The 25,831-nt window shown below is 40.2% G+C and overlaps 2 protein-coding genes across 2 annotated transcripts in view; one reads left to right on the top strand and one right to left on the bottom strand.

Annotated features, from left to right (window-relative positions):
* SLC41A2 (solute carrier family 41 member 2) overlaps nucleotides 1-15,958 on the bottom strand; it is a 57,249-nt gene extending 41,291 nt beyond the window's left edge. Inside the window, exons 1-3 of the mRNA XM_065637416.1 lie at nucleotides 15,860-15,958; nucleotides 7,275-8,015; nucleotides 4,930-5,037 (exon numbers count right to left, since the gene is read on the bottom strand). Of these exons, the coding sequence (XP_065493488.1) occupies nucleotides 4,930-5,037; nucleotides 7,275-7,826 (660 nt within the window). The 5' untranslated portion in view covers nucleotides 7,827-8,015; nucleotides 15,860-15,958. The remainder of the gene's footprint in view (nucleotides 1-4,929; nucleotides 5,038-7,274; nucleotides 8,016-15,859) is intronic.
* A 2,515-nt stretch (nucleotides 15,959-18,473) lies between these two features.
* Nucleotides 18,474-24,889, top strand: NOPCHAP1 (NOP protein chaperone 1). Its single transcript, XM_065651806.1, has 4 exons — nucleotides 18,474-18,603; nucleotides 20,203-20,289; nucleotides 21,930-22,066; nucleotides 24,228-24,889. The coding sequence occupies exons 1-4, from the start codon at nucleotides 18,534-18,536 to the stop codon at nucleotides 24,408-24,410; spliced, it is 477 nt and encodes a 158-aa protein (XP_065507878.1). The 5' UTR covers nucleotides 18,474-18,533; the 3' UTR covers nucleotides 24,411-24,889.
* Nucleotides 24,890-25,831: the final 942 nt, after the last annotated feature.

Genomic DNA, 25,831 nt, shown 5'->3' with positions numbered 1-25,831 from the left:
TCTTTTTTTCCTTTGAGAAGTTTTTGAAAAGTATCCAAAAAATCCCTGTTTAATCAGTAATCTTGAAAAATGCTTGATTCAGCCTAAAAGTGAGCTGCTGCCAAATGGCATAGTCCTTCTCTTCCTTACTATCAGCTACATGTTCACATTTTCTTTCTTCAGATCTACCAACTTGAGTGATTTCATGGTAACATAAATTTACTTGCTGGTTTGATGGAAAATGCTTTTTTTCAGATAGCAAAAAGGGGTTGTCTTCTACAAAATGATCTGATTCATCACATGCAACCATGTAACCAGGCACAAATGCTCTTAGGCTTTGGAAGGGAGAAAAAGAGCAGCATGACTCCTTTCAGCTGCAGATTTCCATAAAGTAAGATGAAGTTTATTGTAATACTGTGGAATAGATGGGCCTAAATAAAAAGTTTGTAGAATCATGTTACTAATGCCTAACCCTGATAACACAGTAAAAACAAGAGTCTGCATAAGTTTACAAGGATGACTGGATGAGTATTTTTTTGGTGTTGTGGGGTTTTTTGTTGTTTTGGTTTGTTTCTTTCTCTTTTACTTCCTCTTAAAAAAAAAAATAAGAGGGTGAAAAGGCAACAGTGTAAACTGAGACAATGAGAGTGACTCAAACAACAGAAAAAGCTGGAGAATACAAATCACACAATATAAATATTGGCATTGAATAGGCAGCTGACCTAAGTACACCTGACACAGTTCCCGCAGCACAGCAGTGGGAGGAGGGAGAAGGGTTTCCAGTAACACTAACCAAAGAGAAGTACAAGCTATGCCATGAGGTAGATTAAAAACACAGTCTTAAGACAGGTTTAGTGAAATGACTGGTTCTGAAGTGGGTGGGATATTGTGAGTGACCAGAAACAAGCAGCCAAAATAGGAATGTGGGCAACAAGATAAATGAAGGTGATCATGCAAAACTTGAAACCAGATATATTGCAGATAACTGAAACTTGCTAACATTGCTTTTTGGCTGTATACATAATTACAATGGATTAAAGACGATTATTTTACAGCCCCAAGACCACAGATGTCTACAAATTCAGATGCAATTTTAAGCTCACAAAGCAAGAGGAGTATGAATTAACTCTAATGCTGTACTCATGTTAGAAATTTCCCCTGCAAAGGTAAAGCTATTCACATGACACAGTCCTGCATTTACTGTAAAGACAGTATCTGGTAGGGAGCCAGCTGCTGAAAATTTAGCCCAGAGAAAGGAAGATTAATCACACAACTGAACCCAAATAACAGTTTAGATATGCCCTTCAGTTTTCACTTCAGATGAGGATGACAGGACCAAAGATTGGATGGCTCAAGAGAGTAGGGGTGAATTAAATCAATGTGAAGAGTGCAAAGGTCAGAATCACCTCTTTTATAAAGGTCTGAGAGAACTGGCACATAAATTGCAGGTCCGGTAGCACGATTTTTGATTAAACTCTCCAGTTAGGAATGATACAATGTCACACAGCACCTGCGTTTAAAACCTGGGGAAAGCTGAGCAATGGAGGCAACTGTCCTGGAGCTTACATTCATATCTGGCAACTAGCCCAAGTTTTCTTCTCTAAGAAATATGTAACAGGTTTATATAGTTTGTGCTTTGGCTTTTCATTTGTTTGTTTGGGGTTTTTTGTTGTCGTTTTTCTTTTTTGGGTGGGCTGGGGGGGTGAGGTTTTTGAGGGGTTTTTTTGTGTGTGTATAGCTCTTTTGTATTTTTTTTGGGGGGGGGTTGTGTTTGGTTGGTTGGTTTGGTTTTTTAACTAAGGATTAGGAACATTGCTGAGTTCTTGTGTATTTATTTGCCTTTGCAGTAGCACTCGGGCATGTGGCTGGCTATCCACCAGCTCACAGAGCTGTGCACATTGCAGCTGGTGTTGAGAGTGAAAAAGATACATAAGAGAAAGCTGGAAGGTTCTTTGCAAGATAAAAGCCTTTTCTTTTTCTGTTGTTTTGGTTTTTTGTTTGTTTTGGTTTGGCTTTGTTTGTTTTTCATATATAGAAACTAAATATAATCTCACTAGCATTATCTTGATAATGATTTTTACTGTTCTTTTGTAAAATATTGTTCTGTTAAATCTCCACTGTGTTGTGCACATGTGCACACGTGCACACACACACTTTACGACATTTACTGATGAGCTCTTCATCAGCTAGAATAAATTAGAGCCACCACTGGCAGAAGAGATAATGTTCACCCAACTGTGACAAGCCTCCACCTCCTCCCTGGGAAGCCTGTCCAATGAACTTACAATATGACTAAGAATTCTCAGAAAGTATTTCAATCATCTGTAACTTAGTCGAGGGTCTGTCATGGTTCTTGAAAAAAACAGGTTATACAAGGAAATTAGAGGCATTAGAAATAAGCAAAAAAACCCCACAAGTCTGTCAATGCAAAGCTGGGAAGCAGCTTGGTGCCAGTGGTGCTGTGGCCGTGACTTCAGGCAACACCAAAGAAACTGGAGCTCCTACACACCACATAGCATTGGCTGACGAAACATACACTTCACTGACCTCTTTGCAGCCAATTAATTGAACTTCATGGTGGAAGGACATGAACAGAGCCAGCTAACACAATTTGGCCAAAACAGGCGACAATTTCTGGTACTGGAAGCCTAGATGGAGTGCCTGAGAAAAACCTTGGAAGCATCAGCTGATTATGTCTTAGTGAGACTTAATGACAGTGGTAAGCGGCACTGGCAACACTCCTCAAACTAAGCCCTCTCAGAATGGGCTGTTGTTTGAGTCTTGATAGGAGCCTGGGCTTCAAATGGACAAATTTGCCCTGAAAAATCCCATTCAAGGTATCTGCAGATCATGTTGTCACATAGTCAATGGGTTACTTTTAAGGATGCCATTTTGGGCTGAGGGGAAGTAGCCTGAATCTCATGATGCTAACTTTAGTGTTATGGAAATTCCAGCACCCTTCTTCTGTGTGTGTGAGAGAGACATCAACTCTTTGACTTTTGGTGACAACTGATGGAAAATATGAACCGAAGTCAAGATTCCCAGAGCAGAAAAAGGGTCTGAATGACCCTTCTCCAAATGTCCCCTGAGAGCTGCAAGGTTGATAAATGAGATAGCATTGGTGAGGATGGGGAAATCAGCCATTGATTGGCCCAGAGAAGAAGTTCTGGACTCATGATCTCATAAAGATCATAAGTTCAATTGAGACAAAGAATTGAAGATCCCACTAACTGAAGTAGAAGTGGTGGAGCTGATTCTGACACTTTTTTTAAGCCTTCAGTAAGGCACTGGTAGAACTTGGACCTGGTGTATTTTTCACTATGCAATATAAGCTCGTTCAGTCCTCAGGCCATGAACTGTACCAGTCAGGAACAAATTAAGCAACAGGACAACACAAAAAAAAGTAAGGTAAAAGACAAAATTATTCATGCCTGACAGTAAAGGCAGTAAGGTTTAAACACAAAATAGTGTTAAGAAACAGTAAGAATACTCAGAAAAGTAAGAGCATTAAAATCAAGCAGAAAACCAGACTGAATAGCTAAGGCTGCCACTGATAAAGAGAAAACAAAACATGTCAATTCTCATGTATGAAAGAATGGATATGGGGCAAAAGTAATCGATTTCTATAATGGGCATGACACAAGCAAATCTTCATAGGATGGCTAAGGCTATGTCCAGCACAGTGTGCATTGGGTCAAAAACTCAATATAAAGTGGCAATGGAATTTATTAATGACAGAAAACTGGGAGACCTTGTCGATAAAAGGCATTGTACTATCATACAAAAACTGGATGACCCTGACGACTACAGTAATGAAAACAGGTGAAAATCAACAATAGAAATGCATGGTCATGCACTTATGGACTAATAATATTTCTGCCAGAAGATGAGAGTGACAGCTGAAAATAACACAAAAGGAGAAATATTAGGGCAGAGTCATTGATCACAAAGCGACTGTGAGGTCTAAATCCGACACTGCTAGGAAAATAAGTACATATAAACCCAGAAAGTTTCAAGATCAATTTTTCAGAGAAATAGGGAAGTGCTATTCTACAAAGCCATAGTAAGGTCTCATCTGGAGTTATATGCACCTTTGACCAAATATTTTCTAGGAAGATTCATTCCAGTAGGAACAGGTAGAGAGTGGGGGCCTTGCTGGAAAATGGAAAAATTATCTTACAAAGGAGAAACACTGCATTAGGCAGTGTCTTACAGAGATACCCAGTTCAGGTACCAGAAATAGTTTGGCCACATTATTAGAACATTCTGTTCACTATAGTTATTCACATATACACACAAAAAAAGCTATATGGCAAGGCAATCTGGCTTGCTCTGGCTAGAAAAAGGAAGGAATGGAACATCCCCTGAGATGCAGAAAAGAGCTATGACAAATATGTAAGAAAGAAGACATAGAAAAAAAAAGTTATGCCATGTAACAGTGTTGATACATACAAAAAAATAAGCAGACTCCCGAAAAAACACCACAACAAAAAAGGAATAAAATTATTTAGCCAGAAAGCTACAAAAGAGTTTCTAACAGTTTGATCAACAAAGGTGTGGAATAGCAATGTTAGCAATGCTTTGTTTTTGTGCCGCGCAAGTGGTCTTCAAAAAAACATGTTCAAAATGTATACATTTTGTTAGCCTATTCAAACCGCATCAAGGCCAAAGGGATCTGTTAACCTTACAGAATACACATGTAATCTGAAAAATCTACTTTATTTGTTCCGAATGATGATTTAGGAGACCAAAGAAGTTAAATTTTGATGTGTAGAGATTAGAAGACGGTCATATTTTTAACTTCAGCAATTTAATAACGGATTTAAAGAGCCCCCGTAACAGTCACATTAAGCCATAAACATAAAACACTTGTGTTCCAAAGATTTGTTTTCCTTCTGAAATATTTACAACATATATCTGATGAGCAAAGGGGAAGAGAAAGTTACTTACAGCAGTTGACAGACGGGATGCCAAGGTCATTTCCAAATTTCCTTTGAGACCAAGAAGTGCAGGAACCAAGATAAAAACTTCAGTAACATTCTTGAACACATCCCAGTGCTATATAAAGGATACAGTGGGAAACATTCAGTTGAAAAATTATCTTTAGACCATCCACAAAATATATCTAAAAAAAAAAAAAAAAAATCTGTAACTCATAACTTAAGCCTCTAAAAAAAAAATCCCAGTCTTTTTGTACTAGACCTAAAAGTCTAAAACCAGAACTGATATCTATCTAGATAAAATAGATTTATGATGGCATGTTACTACTTCAAAGACGAGACTACCTGAAGAGATACAAAACTTGGCCTTAAAACAAACCTAGTTAAAAAGAGATGTCATTAATTGGAAGTCTTTTTTTTCATTACTTTAAGATAGTACCAGGTCCTATGACTGCTCTTGAATTCTGCTCTTAATTTATAATAATATTTTCATCTTTTCCTTTCAAGCTGTGTAGAAACCCCATGTAAAAACAGCAAAGAACTAGTTGTGAAATGACCAGCGCCTGTAAGTGAAAAAAAGCTTCTCTTTATTCTTCTAAGTGTGAATTTTAAAAATGTAGTTTTCCAAACCCTAAATTTTATAAAGCTAACAAAGAAAAACTCTCCTTTAATTTTTTGTGTGCTGAGTTCTCAGCACAGAAATTCTGTGCTAGTTTATATGTTTGTCAATCCATGTATTTAATTTGTAATCATTTACCAACTTTAAATAAACTAACAAAACTGTAAATTGTGTTTGCATTCATGGATTTGTAATCATTTAAATTATTATTTTAATTAAAATAAAAAGATTCAATTCTCAAAAGTAAACAAGATCTGAGGATTTCCTACATGTGAAGTTACATATGTATATATGACCGGGAAAGAATAGCCATGAACTGGTTTGTAAAAAACAAACTTAGAATGCTTTGTTGTCTTCAAATTTTCATTTTCAAAATATGTTCTGTCACATTTCAAAATCCTGCTTTATTGATATCACAGTTTAATGCTTAGTTTAAGGTGAAAAAAGGTATTACTGGCACTAGCTGGTTTTTTTTGCCTTTGTGTCACATCTATCTCATTCATGGTGAGATAGACCGAGAAACCAATCAGGATTAAAAGTAATATAGAAGGAAAAATCAAGATATATCTCAGTCCAGCCCAAAATCCAGCTGTAAAAACACATTCCCTTTAGGAAAGGAAGGCAAAGTGAAACATTTGGCTGGAAGCCAGTAGTGGCAGGAGGCACAACTGTGTCTTTTGGTTGATCATTATGCTGTATCATGAAGTAAATAATATATTAACAGAGTATAAACAAAGCACCTGTATGAAGAATAAATTAGAAAGATGCAAACGAACAAAGCACAAGATTGGTGTAAAACAGTGCAAGGAAGCAGTAAAGTTTGCATGTCAATTCTTATTTTCCTTTATCTTTATAAAAGTGTCTTTTTGTTGCAATTGATTGAAGTCCAAACTTCCTTTACACTCCCAAGATTTTGAGTGACAAAGATAGTCAGCTCTTACTCCTCTTTAAATTAACTTTGTAAACCCTTAAGTGTACCTAAAGAAAACCCTAAAGCTGAATGAAACAAAACAAAAACAAAACAACAACAAAACCCCAAACCAAACCCAACCAGATTAATTTCTCAACTGTCTTTCAGTTTGAATATTGTGGTTATTTCATATTTTTGAATATTTTTTTGTGAATCTACTCATACAAGAAGAACAAATCCAAGAGTTTTGTACTTAGAAGAATTTTCTTTAAAAAAGAAAAAAACCACTACTAAAATCAACAAACAAACAACCACAACAAAACCCCCCATACATTAGGTAGGAAATAAATGTAAATATAGCCTGCAAAATGCAAAGAGAAGGCAAGAAAATAAGCTAGTCCGGTAGCCTTTCTTAACTGTTACTTTCCCCAGAATTTTATTCAAATATCACTACACAAAGAAGTATTTCATAGGCAACTGTTACTTTTAACTCCACTGAAATATTGCTCACATCTACAACCGTGTTAAGCTAGAAACCAGTCCTAAAAATGTTCTGCATTGGTAGGTTCCTAGTAATATAATACTCTAAAATGGTTTTTAAAAATATTATTAAACTTAAGTCTTAACATTCAGAGAAAGTTCTGTTTTATCTTAGTCCTGAATAATTAACATCAGTTAAATCTGCTACCACAAACCATGTTAATCTGACTTCTCTGAACCTACTACAGTTCTATTTCAAGGTGGAAGTGACTTTACAGCCCTGTTCACATCCCTGATTGTAATTCTGACTACCTGCTAAAAAAAAACTTTCAAAGCAAATACCAACCTGTACAATATCCAAAACCATGCCAGCAGAAACAGTTCCAAATCCTGCTAGCAAAAAAGGTACGAGTATCTGCAATGCCATAATACTACTAGATTCTTTGGGTTGTTTTCTACTTCCTTCCACAATGACATCTTCATTACTGTTGCTAGACAGGTTGTCTTGCTGCAACATGGCATCTGTTTCTGACGTGTCCATTCCATCACAGTAATTATAACTGGTAAAATCATCATATTTAGGGCTACAGCTAGATGGGCTGTGTCCATTGCTACCGTGAAAACTTGGTTCTGAGAAGTGATGGTACTCTGTGTGCTGTTCAGACCTAACATTGAAATTGTGTCCTGGTTGTAATCCATCTTGCCAGACACCATTCACTTTTTTGTGTCGTTCATCCTGGTTTATTTGGTAAACAACAGGAACCATACTCAAAAGCAGTCTCAAAAATTTATCAGACTGAATTGTATTAAGATTTATGGTCCAGTTTACAAAACCTTCTCTGTCATGAACTTTGCTATTTGCTTTGGAGATGGTAGATCTGCCTTTACAGTTAGTCATAGTGCTGCAGAAGTACAGCTGGAAAAGCACTTTATTCTTCAGACGTCAGTGATGAAATCTTGTAGATGAGTCATCAAGTGCCACACTTGATAATTTTAAAACAGATCAACCAAAATGATCCTTTTTTGCATGCAAAAATGTTTTTTCATTGATCTCAGATCTTCAACAACTCCATAAGCACGACTGGATCTGCAAAGAAGTAAAAAGTATGTATTCAAGCTTTAAAATATTTTAACTCTACAGAAGTCACAAGATACTGTTTCAAATGTTCAGATCACCCAGTATCTTTCCAAAGCAAGTATCTGTAGAAATGCCAATCTCCTCCAACATTCAACTGCCTAAGTTGAAAGGCATAAGAAGGTAAAAAGGGAAAGCTGGTCGGCGAGGACGTTGCACAAACCGTTGTACTCCCCAGTGAAAGAAAGAGACAGCAATGTGGACTGTAAGTGAACTAATGTGGGCCCAGCTTTTGCCTTTTTAAAGCCCAGGAAGCCAAAAATCTTCAGATTTTGGAAGCCCAGTAAGTCTAAGGCTTCAGGCAGATACTGTGTGCAGCCCTAAACTTCTAGCAGCCTTGAAAGCAGTAGGTGCCCAGAGAAACGTATTTCTGCAAGGTGCAAGGGTAGGGATAAATGGAACCCACATGATGGGCCACTGTTGTGCCTCCCACTCCATGCTAATAGCAAGGAACACAGCCAAAATAAGGAAAGAAAACCTTAACATTCAAAACAATATCAAACCCAAAGCAATATTCTGGATGGCAAAGGCCCTATGTTTTGACAGTACCTGCCCTCTATCCGCATAAAAAGTGTCAAACTGATATTAATTTGTACAACTCAAAAGCATGCTAATTTAAAATCATAGCAACTGATTTTTTTTCTGAAGCAAGTACACAAATTATGTTGAATATAAAGAGTTACTAGGTACATAAGAAAACTGGACATTTTTTCATGAAATAATACAATATCAAGGAAAGGAGATAGTAACTAAATTCAGACCAATTAGTCTAAAATAGTTTAAATTCATCTGATTTTAAAAGAAACTTGCAGTACAATATTCATAAATACGTCATATTAAAATTTAATTAAAATCAGAAAAAATGTTAGGAATTAGGATAATTAAAATAAAGATAATAAAAATCTTATTTTAATTTTGCATGAGGTGTAGGTTGGAGATATTTCCTGAAAGACAGGTTATTCTGATGACTAGTAACCACTAAATGTAATTATGTGATCAATATTAACACTTGAAGTAGTCAATTTGTTTTGCTTTCTGCAAATCATGCAAATGCAACGTATCTTTTTTGTTTAATGTGATTTAAAGTGCATTTATTTCTACTTTTAAATTCCCATTATGATAGAAAATCTAATAATTATATATTGGCAGCTTCAAGTCATTTGACATTTCCTCCATCAGAAGCCACTTTACCTTCCTCTTCTTCAGTTTTCATGTTGTGATAATAGTTATGGTAATTTACTAAAAGACCAACAGTTTTAATTTGACTTGAAGCTTTGTTGACTTTGGTATTTATTACTAGACTTCATGAATACAGGTAAATGATTGGCATAAACAAAGAAACAAAGTTCAGGCAGACCATGCCAGCATGATGTGGGATACCACAATTCCACAACCTCAGGGCACCATAACTATGCAAAGTTGGGAAAACATATTTTTACAGACTGCAGGAAATAAGGTTTAGAGTGAGAGGTTTAGAGGTTAGGGTTTAGGGTTAAAAGGATTTTTCATCTACTTTTCCCAAGAAAACCAGGCTCCTAAGATCATATAATTTTTGTTATGATCCTCATACTTCCCTCCATTTCAATGTTTTTATGTCATCCAGTATTTCTGGAGCAATTTCAGATAGGTTTGACCGAAAGCAGAGATGTCAAAGCTTTTAGTAACTAGCGACCTTACAGCAAGGGCACAGATTTGGATCTCTTGTAAGGCATCTTCAAACATTAGGCAGGATAATTCACTCCTATATGGCCACAGTGAGTCTGCATCAAAAGTCCTGCTGGTCACAGAATTCGTTATTTTGTTTTTGTGAGTGGAGAGATGATTCAGATGCAACACGGAAATTTTCCCTCTATGAATGGCTTTATCCAAGGGCACTCTGACCAAGAAACTTAAAAAATGACAATGGAATTTATCACTTGATTTAGAAAGAAATTTTGCAAGAAAAAGGAATCTTTTTTTCCGCAAGACCAATAGAGGAATTTAAGTAACCAAGATTCCTGCAATATTTTTTGCTGGTCTGTAGTGCATTGTGGTACATTGAACCTTCTAGTGTAAAACCCAGGCCTCAATTCTGGTTTCCACATGCTTTAATTAGGAGTAAAAAAACAACTTTTGCTGCTATCCCAGAGGAGCTCTAACCACAGGCCAAAATGGTGCTCTGTTAAGTGCTACAGAAAAACAGAACAAGAAGAGGTAATTTTGTTTCTTCCTGGCCCAAAGGTGGCATTACTCAAGTAAAAGAAAAGAAATTCTGCATTTACAAAAAAAAAAAAAAAGAAAAAGATGTATCATTAAACTGGCAACCTAACTATTATCAACTTCTATGACATCGGCAAAGAGCTTTATAGAAGGATTGAGAGGAACACAAGAGAAGTTAATGGAAGTTGAAGAAAATTAAAATTTCAGGAAGCATACAGTCTTGGGTGCTGAAGGTTTCCAGGTGCTCTGTGACAATGGGAAGTGGCACACTATTTAGAAAGCTGACAGAGGGAAAAGCTTTGGATCACTAGCCAGCTGAGTTTTGTTCGGTCAGAAGAAACTTCTAGATTAAAGAAACTTTATGACAGAATTCAAGAATGGGATGTAGAATTAAGATGTAAAAGCATCTGTGATGAAAGACACGTACTTAGACCTACCATAACCTCAGTGGGTTTTTGGGGGGGTGGTGGGGGCTTTTTTTTGAGGAGAGGTGGAAGAGTAACAAATGAAGGATTTTATTTCACTCACAGGGAAATACCTTGAGAAAATTTCCCAATAGCTTTAATAAGGCAGAGTCTGGCTCTCATTATGGTTTCTCCAATATGTCCTCCAGTCACATCACCAGAGTGCTAGACCAGTGACTCATGGAAATTATTCATTGGTCTGGAACTCTTGCCAAGAATATTTGGTTTAATTATCCATATTTTTCTAACATATGGAATTTTTTCCTTTTAAGTTTTTACAATCTTCTTTTGTAAGAAACAAATCTTTTGGGAATATTGTTGTTTCATTTAATACGAGAAAGTGTTAACAGATAGAAGTGGCACTTAAAAAAAAAGAGGAACAGAAAATTGATTTGGTCAACTAGCAAATTACGAAGGGAGGAAGAGGTTAGCACGGACAGCTAACAGCTGAAATAGTACAAAACAGTTTGGATGACAGTCATTTATGCTTTTCCTACCAAAAAGATTTGGAATGACAAAAAGTGAGCTAATGATAAATGCTGACAAAGGAGGATTTAAGAAGACAAACTGAAAAATATACTATACAGTGAAGAGTAATTACTTCCTGAGAGAATACAGAGAGGAGATAACTATTAAGCCTTCTGGCTGTTAACTATTCATTTCTAAAAGCCTGTTCCAACAAAGGTAATTTTCCAAATGTCATCAGATGCAATAATTTTATCCCAAGTTATGCGATGCTAATATTGCAGTAAATTAGGTGCTTTTTGTATCTATAAAATGCAGCAAACCGTCTAAGGAACAGTATGATCTTAGGGACAATCGCCCCTAAGAAGCTTTATCATTGACAAGAACAATGCCAATTTTATTGTATTGTCTAGAAAAAATATAGTCAGCTGAAGAAGCAAGCTCTACTCAAGTAACTCATGTGAGGAAAAGGAGGTAAAAAAATCTCAAAAATCCCTTTCCGTTTCTGTAGGAAGAGGAGATAAATTAATACGGTTTCTCACCATATAATCAGAAGGTTACAGAGAAAGATGAAGTACTGAAAAACGGAAAAGAGAGAGACAAAGATCCTTTGAGAAGACAAAAAGCAGCCTCGAATTTATCCTACCTGGCGTGTTATGTATGAAATGAAAGGACACCTTGTCTTTGTCTCTATAAGCAAAATAATGAGCTTTGGCCAGACTATGGACATAATAATTTCCACATCTTTATTGCTTCCTAAGTACCTACTTTTAATAGTTTCTTCTCTTCCTTCATATATTTTATAACAGATAACAATTACTGTGTATTGTTCACCGCTCTTTCTCTGTTCTGCAAACATATACAAGCATAAACAAATAGTCCTGCAAGCATACACGAACAGGAAATACAGCCATACCCTGCTGTTTGCTGAAGATCTGTTCCTGAAGAGTGAGACAGTTAGCAATCCAACGGATAACAACACAACTTTCCCCATCAATAATTAATACAATTGATACATACAGCAATTTTAAAAATACATGCAGAGACAGTATATACAATGTGGAAAATGGACAAGCAGAAGCAGATCATGTGGAAAATAGACAGCCATGAACTGGAAGAGATGCTGACTTTAGGAAATGGATAACTGCTTTTAAAAAGTTGCCAATACTTCAGCTATGAAACTGAACACCTGATCACTATCACATTTTTCCATCCTTCACCTTTGATTGACTTGATTGGCCTTGATTCATCTGAGGAAGATGAAGATGACAAGGAAAATGTAACTGTTCAGGAAGAGGCAGCACAAACACTCTTCATTATGAAAATGAATTGCCAACATTGCTTCAGACACACTCATGATTCAGTTCTCAAGAGCATGGGCAGGAGATGCTTCTTCCATACTTATCTAAGGTTTAAAGAACATCCAGCACAGGCAAGATTAAGGGACTGGATTCTACAGCTAAATTTGATAATTTAGTGATTAGACTGCTGATAATTTATTGAAAGCATGAAAACAATTAGTAATTAAAGCACTGTGCTCTTTTAAAGTGCCTTCAAAAAAACGGGAAGGAGGAAGAGTGGTGAATCATTGAGTATGAAACTTTTGTAGTGTCAACATTATGACAGGTTAAAACAAATATTTATAAAAGTCTAAGTCTAGGAAAATTAATTTCTTTCAGGGTTTAGTTAACAAAAGCAAAAGATAACACTTATCTAAAGAATACTGAGGGCTTTCACAAGATCTAAATCTAATCACGCCGTAGTCAAACCCCATTTTTCCTAGAAGCTGCAAACATTTTTTACAGGTAATCTTTTAAAGTAAGAATAACCTCCACATTGCACTTCTAAGTAGTCTAAAATGAAACACAATAGCTTAAACATGCCTGCCTGAGAAACACCTCTTGATATAAGAACAAGCCTTGGAAATGGATATTCAGGAAAGGAAATGAAACATTAATGAAATACTGAGCTTTAATATTTTGCCATAATAAGCAAAGATGAAGGTGGATTCTTTTCCAGCTTCAAAGACAAAGCCAGCCTGTTTTCAGTGAAAGGATGAGAGGTAGTTGGCACAAATTGAAACATAGGAAATTCAATTTAAACATAAAAAAGCTTTACTTCACTGTGAGGGTGGTTGAACACTGGTCCAAACAGGTTATGGATTGTCTATCCTTGGTGATATTTGAAACCCATCTGGACATGGCCCTAAGCAACCTGCTCTACTTGACCCTACACTGAGCAGAGGCAGTTGACTAGACCAGTTCCAGAGATCCCTCTCGACCTCAACAATTCTGAGATTCTGTGAAGTTTGAAATATGAGGTTTTGGCAGACTTTCTGAAGTTCAGAATAATATTTATACAAGTGATACAGGGATTTGCATGGCCTCTTCTCCACTATTGTGTCCTGCATATGTAGAGGTCCCCAGTGTCGCACTGACATCCTTATCACAGCTGTGGCTACTCATTTACCTTGTTGTATCCTAGGAATATATCAGCAGAAAGTGAAAGCTACATCATATCACCTCAGTATATAGAGAGAGTAAACAAATAGCCTCTGTTATCATTAACCATTTTGTAGAATCCAGAACCCAAGGCGGTGTGCTGGGCTAAGAGTCTTTATACCAGATACTTAATGTTTGGTATTAAAGACTGGAAAACAAGCTGAAAATTAACAAATGTTGCATGCAAAGCAGATACATGGGCATTACATACTATTTCTTAAATATTATGCAGTAAACTGGTTAACATGGTGTTTATTGTGTGGCAGTTGTAGGTTAAATCAACAGCAAAAGAAACAATACAAAAAATAACGATAAGAAAAAACATATTAAAGAACCTCCAGATGCCTTCTTGAATATAAGACACTGAAAGAGCTGCCAGCCTCAGGCTGTTTTCAGACAAGTTTGAGGCTGCCCCATTCCACTTCCTCAACGTGGCAGCTTTCGATTTTGGCCCCAAGGAAGAGAAAAGCAGGTGTCAGAAAAAGATTTGGTTTGCCTCTGCACTTTTAAGGCAACTCAATTAGAAGAGACCGAAACAGAGAGAGAAACCAGGTAGCAAGACTGTGAAATGTGGTCAGGGTAAAATCACCCAAATGGAATACCAACACAAAAAATACCAGGAAAATCACTTCCAGCCCATCAAAAGCAGGTGGGAAAGTTTGAAATATAAGGGATAATGCAGGCCTATAGATTAAGTAACCAATAGGTGCTTACCAGGATGAGTGCTAACTGTATTATTTGAGATCCTGATTACAGGTTTCTACTGTCATCAGCCAGGAAGGATGAATTGCTTATTAACTCAGGCACTAGGATACAGACTTCCCATTGTTTTTTGTGGCTAATATCCTAAGGTATTTGAAAATAAAATTATATTTTCCTTCTGAAGTGTCTACCGGTCATACTACAGTATTCATGGTTCCAGTTTCACAATCTCTTTAAGGTAGTATGTGTAGGGAATGCTGCCAGAACAGGTCTTACCACCTGCTCTGTTTTTACCAACATTACTGAACTGGTAAAGTGAGGATAACTTAGGATGTCTACTAAAGCCTGCTAGGACTCTACTTAAAAAAGATATACAAGCAGACTTTTTTCAGGTATTTATGTTTTGCTCCTGACACTAAGACTAACAAATTATTTAATTTTATATGGTTCATTTATCAGAGCCTGGCTAGTATAGTGTGGTCTATAATGTAGGATGAAATACGAGTGAAGATGACACAAAACTGCATCCCAGACAGCAGGGCTGGGAGGGGAATTATAATATTCACTGAAATTAAACAAAGAGACACAGCTAGAATTTCAACTGAAAATTAATGACAGAGTGGAAAGCAGAGTAAGTAAAGTAAAAGCTTCCATATTTTGGCAGAAGAGTATGGAAAGAGCATAAATGTACCATCACATTTCAATTTCAACGCTTTTAAACGACAAAGATGATCCTTGAAGTCTGTACGCATGCTGTTCGGGTACAGGTTCCATGCTTGTCTAGTAACTGCATCTGCAGATTCTGGCATATTTTTACAGGTGCAAAGGTGGTAACAGACATGCAAGCACATAGGGTTGTACAGAGTGCCAGGGAATAAGGGCCACTGGAAATGTTGGGGGGATCTTAAGCACTCATAGAGAAACCAAAGAAAAGGCTCATTGTCCAGGCTACCTGGAGCAGAGCATAATTACGTGCTCATGATGGAGAAGAGCTGCCGGGGTCTGATGAGCGCAGGGCACCGGGGCAAGGGCGGCCTCACGTCCTTCGGCATCCGCGGGCCGGGCGCAGGACAGCCGGGCAGGCCGGGAACGAGCGGAGCCTGCCCCGGCACCGGGGGCGGGTGCGAGGAGGGCGCGGAGGGAGCCTGCGGGGCGGGCGGGGGGTCTCAGGACCCGGAGCGCGGGGGACGGGAGGGGACGAGCCCCACCGCACACGGGGGTGGGCACCGGGCGTGGGAGGAGAACGGGCCGTCCCGGGCACCCCCTGGCATCTGGGGTGGGGCAGGCGCGTCGCGGCCGGGGAGCGCGGCGCCCGGCAGCTCCGCCGCTCCTGAGGAAACTTTCCCGCCCGCCGCCTCCCTCGCCCGGGGGCGGCAGGTCGCCAGCCCGCCCCGGCCCCTCTCCCCTGGCCAGCGCCCCTCGCCCTCCGCCCCCACCGCTCCCTCGGGCCGCGCCTTCCCCTCACCTGGGCGAGGGCGACGCCGGCAGCGGCCCGGGGTCCTTCTCCATCGCTGCGGCGGGCGGAGAGGGACCAGCCCGGCGGCGCTGACAGCTCCGGGGCTAGGTGAGCGCCGCCGCCACTGAGCAGGCGCGGAAGCGGCGGGAGGGAGGGCCGGCAGCCCCCGCGATGATGTGGCCCGTGGTGCGCAGCAGCCGCCGCCGCTACCGGCCGCTCTGACCCGGCGGCGGGCGGGGGAGGGGCCGGGGGCGCGAGCCGCCGCCAACCGTCGCCCCGCACCGCTGAGGGGAGAGGAGGAGACGGGACGGGACGGGGGGCGGCGGGAGGGGCCGGGCCCGCCATCCCTCACAGCCCGGCCCGATACCCCCGGGCGAGCTCCGGCCGCCTGTCACTCCCCCCTGCCGCCGCCGCCTACGCTGAGGGGACCCGCGGGCTTCCCCTTCCCGCGGCGCCTTGTCGCTGCCCCGCCGGGCGCAGCTCGGCCCCGCAGGCTGGGGCGAACTAAAGGCTGGGGAGCGGGGCAAGCCGCGGGGGCGCCCCCCTGGCAGGCGGCGGCGATGCCTTCGCTTCCACTTGCAGAGGCTTTCTTGGCAGCGTAGCCCAGGAGTCAGCGTTTTGTCAGCTATGAGGACATTTCTGTTCTTTCCTGCAGCTTGGCTAAAAATAGCTTCCTCGGAAATCCATTTCTGTTAAGTGCTTGGGTCAGTTGGAATATGCTTGATCTTGCCCAGTCACTCCGTATACGCTGAATACACCGAGCGCTGACATGTAAGTCTGCAAGTAAATCCCTTGAAATCAGCTGCCTGTGTTAGACATAATACAGAGTCAAGGCCTTGCTGGGCCCTGCTAACCACTCCTCAAAACTCTTGTTTCGAGACACACTTTATATTAATACATTAAAATAGTCAACCCAGCTAAATGTATGCAGTTATTCTCATTACTAGTGTTATTCCTCAGTTGTTGCTCAGCACTTCGAAGCAGTGAGGATGCCTTAAGTGGAAGGTGAAAGGGAGGAAAGAGGAAGAAAAGAGAACGGGAATTAAATGATGGTGACAGCAGCTGAGTCTACAGCATGTCTTTTCTGTAGACAGAACACAGGGCAGCATGGGCAAGTCACCAAGTGTCTGCCATAAACTGGAGCTAGCTGCTGTGGGTATGTGTGGAAAAGCAGAAACTTAAGCACAGGAGGATGTATATGCAGGACCAGGGTCAAAAAAAAAATCTGTAGTACAATAGTGAAATATACAGCATCAGCTTGATCTCCAGGTCACTGCTGCATTAAATGAATGAAGCAGCTCAAAGCTCAGAGCTATTAATTCAGTGGTGAATGCTGTCTCAAACCTGAATTTATTGGGAATTTGGGCTACGGGTGCTCTTGTCTCCCTACCCTAGTAACAACCATATATATCCATGCCCTGTGTGTGCTTACGTATTACGCAGTGTGGATAAACAGTTGGGCTGCCTTGCAAATCAGATAAAGATCACATCTGCCTCTGCTGCCAACAGGTTAGAATATAAACCTGAGGTTTGGGAATAGCACCTGAGGGTGCTATTTCTGGCTTTTCTAATTGCTTGTCTGGTGATCTTGGGCAATCATTTCATCACTCCCTATTACAGGTTCCTTGACAGTGTTACGCCCCTCCCGCCACTGATATCACATAATACCCGTGAATGAAATGTGTTATTTGAGGTTCACACAGTGATATTTTGGGCTGTCTGGAAATTGTAGAAAGACTCATATTTTTTTTATGGCCCAAGGCAAAAAAACCTCAGTCCTCAAGATTATTCAGTTATCAAAGCCAGCACTAGAATTATTCTGGGAAAGCAAAACCCGGGAGCACGTTTGTGTGGAGCGGTGCCAATTAGGCAGCAGATTCGGTGGAATGCACCTGGTGCTGCAGGCAGCCTGGGAAAGTGGCAGAGGACACTTGCTTGGGCCAGTCTGTCAGGAAAACAGCAGCGCCGTCTCTTGCTGGAGGCCTCGCAAGAAGGTTTGCTTCTCGCTCCTTTGCATTTGCTAATTCTCAGATACTGGTATCTGGTTATTGTTCTTTGCAATGAGGTCATATAAACCCCTCTCACCTGATTACTACTTTTTCTTGGTTTTGGCTCAGACTTCCCATCTCGTCTCCAGTGAACCATTCAGTTCTCTTTTTACAGTTTTCACATTGTTTAGATTATAAACAGATAGGGATAGAAACTGTAGAACAAATCTTGAATGAGAGATTGACCAATGTTGACTGAACTTCACGGTTGTGTAAAGTTTCTTTTCCAAAAGGCAATTAAAATTCCCTCAGGGTCTGAAATCTAATTTTAGGTGCATTTGTCAAATTCTGACAATGAAAACGGGCAAGTTTTCAAAGAGCAGCTGCTGGCAGGTGATCAAGCAGCTTAATTTCGTACTCTCTCCTCCAAGCGGTGAGATGGACTTTTCATGCCAAATCCTTTTATAAAGATTTTAAAATATTCTTTTATTCCGCTTTTTAACGTGAATTATTTTCCTTTCTGCGTTGCTAACCCCTGATTTAGACGGGGGCAGGTGTTGGCGACAGTTACCTGCACAGCGAGGGGAGCCGACGTGGAGCGCCCGGGGAAGCCCCTCCCGCCCTCCAGGGGGCGCTGCGCCGCGCGGCGGCGGGACGAGCGCCCGGCCTGGAGACGCTTCCGGCTCCGTCGGCACATGGCGGGGGACGGCGGAGCGGCGGGTCCGGCCGCCTCTCGGGAGCTGCTGGCCGTGGGGTGCCGAGGAGGTGAGCGGCCCCCGCTGGGGAAACCCTACCGACGCGCTCTCACCCGCCTTTCGGCCCGGCACCGGGAGCGGTGCTGCGAGGCTCAGCCCGGCCGCCCCCCGGGCCGGGAGGTTGGAGAGGGACGGGCCGAGGAGCGGGGGGGTCAGCTTGGCGTGTGGGGACTCCCCGGCCTCGGGGAAAGGCTGAGGGAGCTGGGTGTCTTTAGCTTGGAGAAGAGGAGACTGAGGGGTGACCTCATTAATGTTTATAAATATGTAAAGGGTGGGTGTCACGAGGATGGAGCCAGGCTCTTCTCGGTGACAACCAATGACAGGACGAGGGGTAATGGGTACAAACTGGAGCACAGGAGGTTCCATTTAAATTTGAGAAAAAACTTCTCAGTGAGGGTGACAGGACACTGGAACAGGCTGCCCGGGGAGGTTGTGGAGTCTACTTCTCTGGAGACATTCAAAACCCGCCTGGACACCTTCCTGTGTAACCTCACCTAGGTGTTCCTGCTCCAGCCGGGGGGATTGGACTAGATGATCTTTCGAGGTCCCTTGTACTCCCTAACAGTCTGTGACTCTGTGAGGGGCCTTTTAAGGCCTTCTGGCTGCTAGTACTGTATTTTTTATTACATCTTGCCTGTTTTGCAGCACTGCCGTTTTCCCAAGCACTGCTGTGGTGATAGGAAGTAAACACAGAGGGGGACACCCACGTTAAATTAGTGTCGGAAGCTGTAACGACCTTTCTGTGAGGGTAAAAAGATGTTAAATAAAGCTTCACTTCAGTTAATGGTAAAGAGCTGATGGCTGTGTTGGCTGTCGTAAGAAAAAAGTTGTGTAATTAATTCAGTTTCCCCACATAATTTGGATTTTACGATGCTTGAAAATACTTAAATTAGGTCATTAGCACTTCAGTTTGTGGCCTGCTCTCGTTGGCTGGCACCACAGCCACACGCAGGAGGGAAGGGATCTACATCAGCATCACCAGCACGCGTTAGCTGCTACCTCAGCCTGCTTTACTGTGGGTTATTGCAGGTAGTTTCTCTGTGTGTTGATGTACGTCGCTAAATAAATCCTTGACAAGCCTGTAAGAAATGACCTGCTGGGTCAGACTGGTGGTCCGTATAGCCCAGTATTCTGTGTTCCATTAACTGCAATAACAGATGATAATTACAGAGAACTTGTTAGTTTTAAGCACCATGTGCTCCTGATTCTTGCAATTGCATGGTATCTGCAATTGTAGAGGTAGGGGTGCTAGGGATTACATACGTGCTCAGTCCTTTTTAGTATAAGATTATGACTCTGCTGCCCTGAATTTGTCTAATTCCGTGTTGAACCTGCTGATCCATCTGCTTTCGCAGCCCCTCGTGGTAGCAAGGTCTAGACATTTGCTGTCGCATACAGAAATACTGAGATGGCCGACCTCAAACAGACATCTAAACAGTATTTGCTGGAAAGCAGACTGGAATTCCTGCAGTCAGAGAGAGTTGAATCCTCATCTGTTCATGCTTGTTGGAGAAAGGTGGAAAAGTAGCAGGAAGAAGAGAGCCTCATAGTTAAAATGTGACCGTTGCTGTTGACACAGGTAAACATCCAGATACTTGTTTGTTTCCAGGGCTGGAAGAAACTTTATTGATTAGTTCAAAATGTAACAGCAAGAAGGCCACAACTTTACAGACAGTTAGGATGCCAAGGAGTAATGGTAAGTAGGATTTTGCTATCGGAACAGCATCAAGTAGTAGGTAACATCTGTGAAATAACTTTTGCCTCAGTGCTTTTCTTGTATTAGTAAAGGAAGAAACTCTTGTGTTCTGTTTCTTCTGGTGTTATATCCTCCATTGCAGTTGCACGTCCCACAAGTTAATCATATAACTAGATTTTGCGATGCTGACTGTTACAGCTGTTAAGTTCTAAGGGCTTTGTTCTCCTTGCAGAAATACTCATGCTGTCCACATATAGTGAACTCACCAGGTTATACCTTTGGTCTTCATTTAGTCAGCTACGTTCAAATTGATGCAAGTTACACAGATCACTTTCAGAACTTTATTTTTAATGAACGTGCTGTCAAAAGTATTAAGCCAGACCATATAACCATTCATTCATCATGGATTAATTTGAATGCATTAAGAAGACTTCTTTATTGAATTGAGCTGTGTTCCTTCTTTCTTAGTCAAAGCTACATATAGATTGCTAACATTCTCTTCAGTGTAGCTCTGTGCATAAGAGGACATAGTGTAAAAATTGTTGTTCTTTGAAAATAGAGTATTTTAAGAGTTTTTCCCTTCTTGAAAATCTGCCAAAGTTCTTTAGTCTCAGATTATTATTTTCTAGTATAATTAGACTTGTTTTTTTTGTTGATATGGACTTCTTATCTCTTTTCAGAAGTAATTTCTCAGTATAAAATATTTGGTGTATAAAAGCATTTAATTTAAAATGGACTCCTGTCAAATTATTGTATTTTTATTTTGTGTTTGAGCTGAAATTTAATAAGTAATAGAAAAAACAACTTGTAATATCGAGTTCTGTCTTGGATAAAAATCTTTATGAAGATGACAGTGTTTCAAAGGTAGGTTATATGTATTAGACTTCCGTGGTACTCAATGAGAGTAGTACCTCTTATTTCGTGGAGAACGAAGAGTACTGACGGGCTCATCTGCGTGTGTGGAGCAGAGATTATTTGAAGAAACACTATGGAAGGGAAATGGATGTGATTGTTCTAACGGCACTGATAATCTTAAAATTGTTGGGATGTTCCACTGAGCTTGGAGCGCTATTTCTGTAGAGGATATGTGCTTTATGCTTCAGCCTAGAACATCTGTCTCCCACCATCATAATTTCAGAACCCCTTTTAATAATTATGTTGACCTTTCTTGTGTGTAGCTTGACACCTTTGGCATCAGTGCTACAGCTAGTTTTCCACCTTCTTTGGGACCTTCAGTCTATACTTTAACAAGAAAGAAAGAGGACATAATTATATTTCCATTGGAGATAAAGCTGATGTGGAAGTTTATTAAGATGACACTTGGTATGTGTTGAAAACCATGGAATTTACAAGCAAGTTTTCTGTCAGCTAGTCCTATTTTGTTTTGAGAATCTGAATGGAATTGCTGAAGTGATTTCATCCTGCACCACATGCTGACCAATAGATTTGATACCTTTTTGCTCTTTATGTCTTGGGAAATTGAATACTATAATAAATGCTCCTGTTAAAACATCCTAAATATGGTAGACAGCTGGAAATTACAATTGAAATGGGATATGTTTAAATGCTCAGATTTCTGAGCTATAAATGTATAAATTAATGTGCATCTGTTTTTTTTATGATCATTATTTCTTTTTCAGTTTTGGACCGAGTACAGAGCTTTTTACCACAGATGGCGCATGCAAATGATGAGCTAAGAAGAAAAATGGTAACAGCACCAGCTCATCAGTTTGATATTGAAAATCTAGACAGTGCAACAGATAAAATTATAGAAATGGTGAATACTTCATATTTTTTATTTTATAATGCAAATTCAGATGTGATGAAAACAATTCTCTGCTGGAATGAGATAATTTGATAGATGAGACTAAGTCTTTACCATTTAGTCTGCAATCTGCAAATTCAAAACATAGATGTAATAAAAATTCTTATTTGGTTAAAATTTACTATTCGGGTTTCATACTTGCAGAATTTAATGACTAGGAATGAAGCAGTTTAAGACCAGAATAAGATATACTTTTGAATCAGCAACTCTGAATCAAAAGTAAGCCATAAATTGTATTTTAAGTGTCTCATGAGTAATTTGCTTTAGAAAGCGGGCAATGTAAGGCTTATTAAAGCATAGGGAGGTGATTCTGCCCCTGTGCTCTGCTCTGGTGAGACCCCACCTGGAGTCCTGTGTCCAGCTCTGGAGCCCTCAGCACAGGAAAGACATGGACCTGTTGGAGAGGGGCCAGAGGAGGCCACAGAAATGATCAGAGGGCTGGAACAGCTCTGCTGCGAGGACAGGCTGATAGAGTTGGGGTTGTTCAGCCTGGAGAAGAGAAGGCTCTGGGGAGACCTTATTGTGGCCTTTCAGTACTTGAAAGAGGCCTGTAAGAAAGATGGGGACAACTTTTTGGCAGGGCCTATTGCGACAGAACAAGGAGTAACGGTTTTAAAGTAAAAGAGGGGAGACTCAGGCTAGACATGAGGAAGAAATTTTTTACACTGAGGGTGGTGGAACACTGGCCCAGGTTGCCCAGAGAGGTGGTCGATGCCCCATCCCTGGAGACATTCCAGGCCAGGCTGGATGGGGCTCTGAGCAACCTGATCTAGTTGAAGATGTCCCTGCTCATTGCAGGGGCTTGGACTAGGTGACCTTTGAAGGTCCCATCCTACCCAAACTGTGCTATGATTCTATAACAGAAGACTTGACTATAAGAGCAATAACTGGTTTTCAGCTGTGCTTTGTAGGTATTGTTAGGACTGGCTATAGGTTTTGGGTTAGGAAAAGTTGTTAGTGTTGTTCTGATCCTTTAGGGCTGGTATTTGTCTGTGTATTTACATTCGTATCAGTATTTTCTGTTTTTAACTGAAATGCTGCAGCAGTGCTGTGGCCACATGCTCATGTGAGAAAATTTCAATGCGAAAGCGATGTGATATGTGCATGTCTTAGAAAAGTGCCTTCTGGCCTGCAGACCCACAAGGTAAAAGGCAGAAATAAGGCAGCCTGGGGTTTAGTGTGTGAGCTGTCGGAACCATTTATTGGCCACTGGTTGGATTCAGAGTTCTTGTAGATTGTATGCAGCCTACATGCAGTAGGTTGTCTGGTGCTGGTTGTGTGCTGAAAAATTCCAAATAAATAGTGAGAAAATGAAATGGATCATGAAGATTGTGTGTTTTAATGTGCTGAAGTGGAATGGGTAACTTGGACAGAATTTTTAAAAGATTTTTCATGTGACAATGTCGGAGAAGTGTCTTTGCTTTATAATAAATAAACCAGGAGACATCAGGATTAACATTTAATGCTATTTGCAAGTCACTGAAGAAATTTATTTGCATCTCAAATTCCTGTATTTTGCTTTGCAGCATACAGGAAGTTTTTGAGGTGAGAATTACCAGTTTAAGACAGATGTGTTCAGAGAGAAAAGCAGACCTTAGATATGGAAATATATCATCACTTTTGCTTCAAAAAATATCCTGGTTGTTTAAACTGCTTGCTGTTCTGTGGTAGTTGTAGTGCCATGAACACCACTAAGTTATAAGATATGAACTATATTAATAAACATATGTGTACATGTTTGTATATATATCATGACCCTGCATACACTAAATGGATTCCTTTGAATTCTTTGCTGAAAATTAGTTCTGATGCCTCCTGCTCACCAGTTGAAATCCTTTAGACTGAGTTCAGCTATCTACTAATTTCTCTCTTTTTGATAATGATATAAAAATGGCCTTATATTTGCTATAGGGCAATATAAATTACAATTTAAATATTTAGGAATCTGTACATGACATTTGTCTTAATCCTAGGAGAATCCAAGTGGTTGTTAATTGTGGTTGCGGTTTTCTTAAGGTAGTAGGCTGTTTCATGTGTTTGCTATATGTTTTACTCAAATGATGCAAGTAGTATAGAATTATATAACGTGTTAACTAAGGTCGTTTTTTTCCAGAGTGTGGCTGTAGTTGAACTGAGCGACTCTGATACAGATGAAGAGATACTAACTTCAGAAGATGAGTCGGAATCTGAAGATGACTGTGTAACTGGTGAAGTGACAATAGACAACATCAAGTTTCCTAAACAAAAGGGAGAAAAGGGCAAAATAGAAATTTTGGACAGCAAAGTGAATGAGTAAATCCATTTTATTTTTCTTTAAAAAAAAAAAAAAAGACACACAAAAAAAGGCCCAAACCCAAATCACGTTGTCCTGCTTTGAAGACTTGGCCCTTAAACTACCTTGTTTCCCAATGTAGCGTCCCTCAGGATCATGTGAAATGCTATAGTTTACATGGTGGAGAATTCAGGATCAACTTGTGACTGACGCAAGCTGGATTTCTGAGGAATTAAGTACGGTTTTATTTGTCAGACAACATGGAAATGAACTTCATCGTGGGTTAGACTAAGGAAGCAACTAGAATTTGGGGCACTTGAATTAGTTAAAGTTCTTGTTCTGTTGCTTTACTGAAGAAAGATTTTTGGAGTGTGCTAGAGGTGTTTGCTTCAAGGGCAGGAAAGAGTTAACTAGGAAAAAAGCTTTGTTTATTATATTCCATGTCCTATGAAGTGTTATGTACAATGTCTTCCATATTAAACATTATCTTCAAGTACATTAGAGGTACGTCTGCCTTGCATTCATGATAATAACTATTGAGCACTAAAGCAGCAGTTGAGGTCATTTCAAGATGATGTCAGATGGGTAAGCACAGCTATGACTCAGGAGAGAGTTCTGCAAAGGATGATTTACCCTCTACGCCTGTCTGCCCTGAGCTTTGCCTCACTACAGGTAGGTTACTTGCTCGTATCTGGAATGTTCATGGCTGTAGTGCAGATACTCTTAGCGCCTAAACACTCAACTCTGCCTTTCTGCCGTTACAGTTGCTTTAAGCTACACTTTTCATCTCCAGCTTTCCCTGCCACGTTTCTGTCCTCTCCGTTTTTGTTTAGCAACTGCCACTGCCAGAAGAATAAAAAGTTGACTTTTTAGTTGGCCTGCACTTATGCTAGCTTGAAACAATTGCGAAACTGAAATCGGTGAAAGAATGTCTCATTCATACTTACCTCAGATTGATCAAATACAATGACTTGGGCTGTTGTATTTCCTTCATGCATTTCAGAAGTATCTCGTGCTCCTGGGTATCATAGTTTGTTTCTTAAAGGAACTTTGTATTTTCTACACCATTAAAGTGTAATTTTGTATTGTATTTGGTCAAATACTAAATGTCATTACTTGAAATCTGCAATTATTTACAGAATTTATTTTGAATCCCATACTTAAATCTACAGTTTTCTTTTAAGGTCTGTTTCTATAATATTTGTGATAAGAAATAACAAGGATTCTGGTCTTTCTTTTGCAAGGCATCTTCCTTAAAATAGAAGGGGGCACGATCTACTGAGATTAACTGATTGAACCACAAAATATTTTGGGGAATGGGAAGGCTGGGAATCAGATTAGATTAAGCTTTGGGTGGAGTTGTACTCTAAGAAGAGCAAGTGGTCTTAGTTTGTTAGATAAGGTTTCAGTCTATGAAAAATTTCCTTCAATCTGAAGAAAGTTTG

The sequence above is a fragment of the Caloenas nicobarica genome, chromosome 1 (assembly GCF_036013445.1).
Source record: "Caloenas nicobarica isolate bCalNic1 chromosome 1, bCalNic1.hap1, whole genome shotgun sequence".
Classification (NCBI taxonomy): domain Eukaryota; kingdom Metazoa; phylum Chordata; class Aves; order Columbiformes; family Columbidae; genus Caloenas; species Caloenas nicobarica.
Note: the sequence above shows the minus strand (reverse complement) of the source record. Positions and strands in the feature narration are given on the sequence as shown.

What these genes read in the sequence shown, in the direction of transcription:
- NOPCHAP1 (XM_065651806.1), top strand. Translation starts at nt 18,534, where the DNA reads ATGGCGGGGGACGGCGGAGCGGCGGGTCCGGCCGCCTCTCGGGAGCTG. An exon ending in GGCCGTGGGGTGCCGAGGAG is followed by an intron (nt 18,604 to 20,202) that starts GTGAGCGGCCCC and finishes GTTTGTTTCCAG; the next exon opens with GGCTGGAAGAAACTTTATTG. An exon ending in CAGATAAAATTATAGAAATG is followed by an intron (nt 22,067 to 24,227) that starts GTGAATACTTCA and finishes GTTTTTTTCCAG; the next exon opens with AGTGTGGCTGTAGTTGAACT.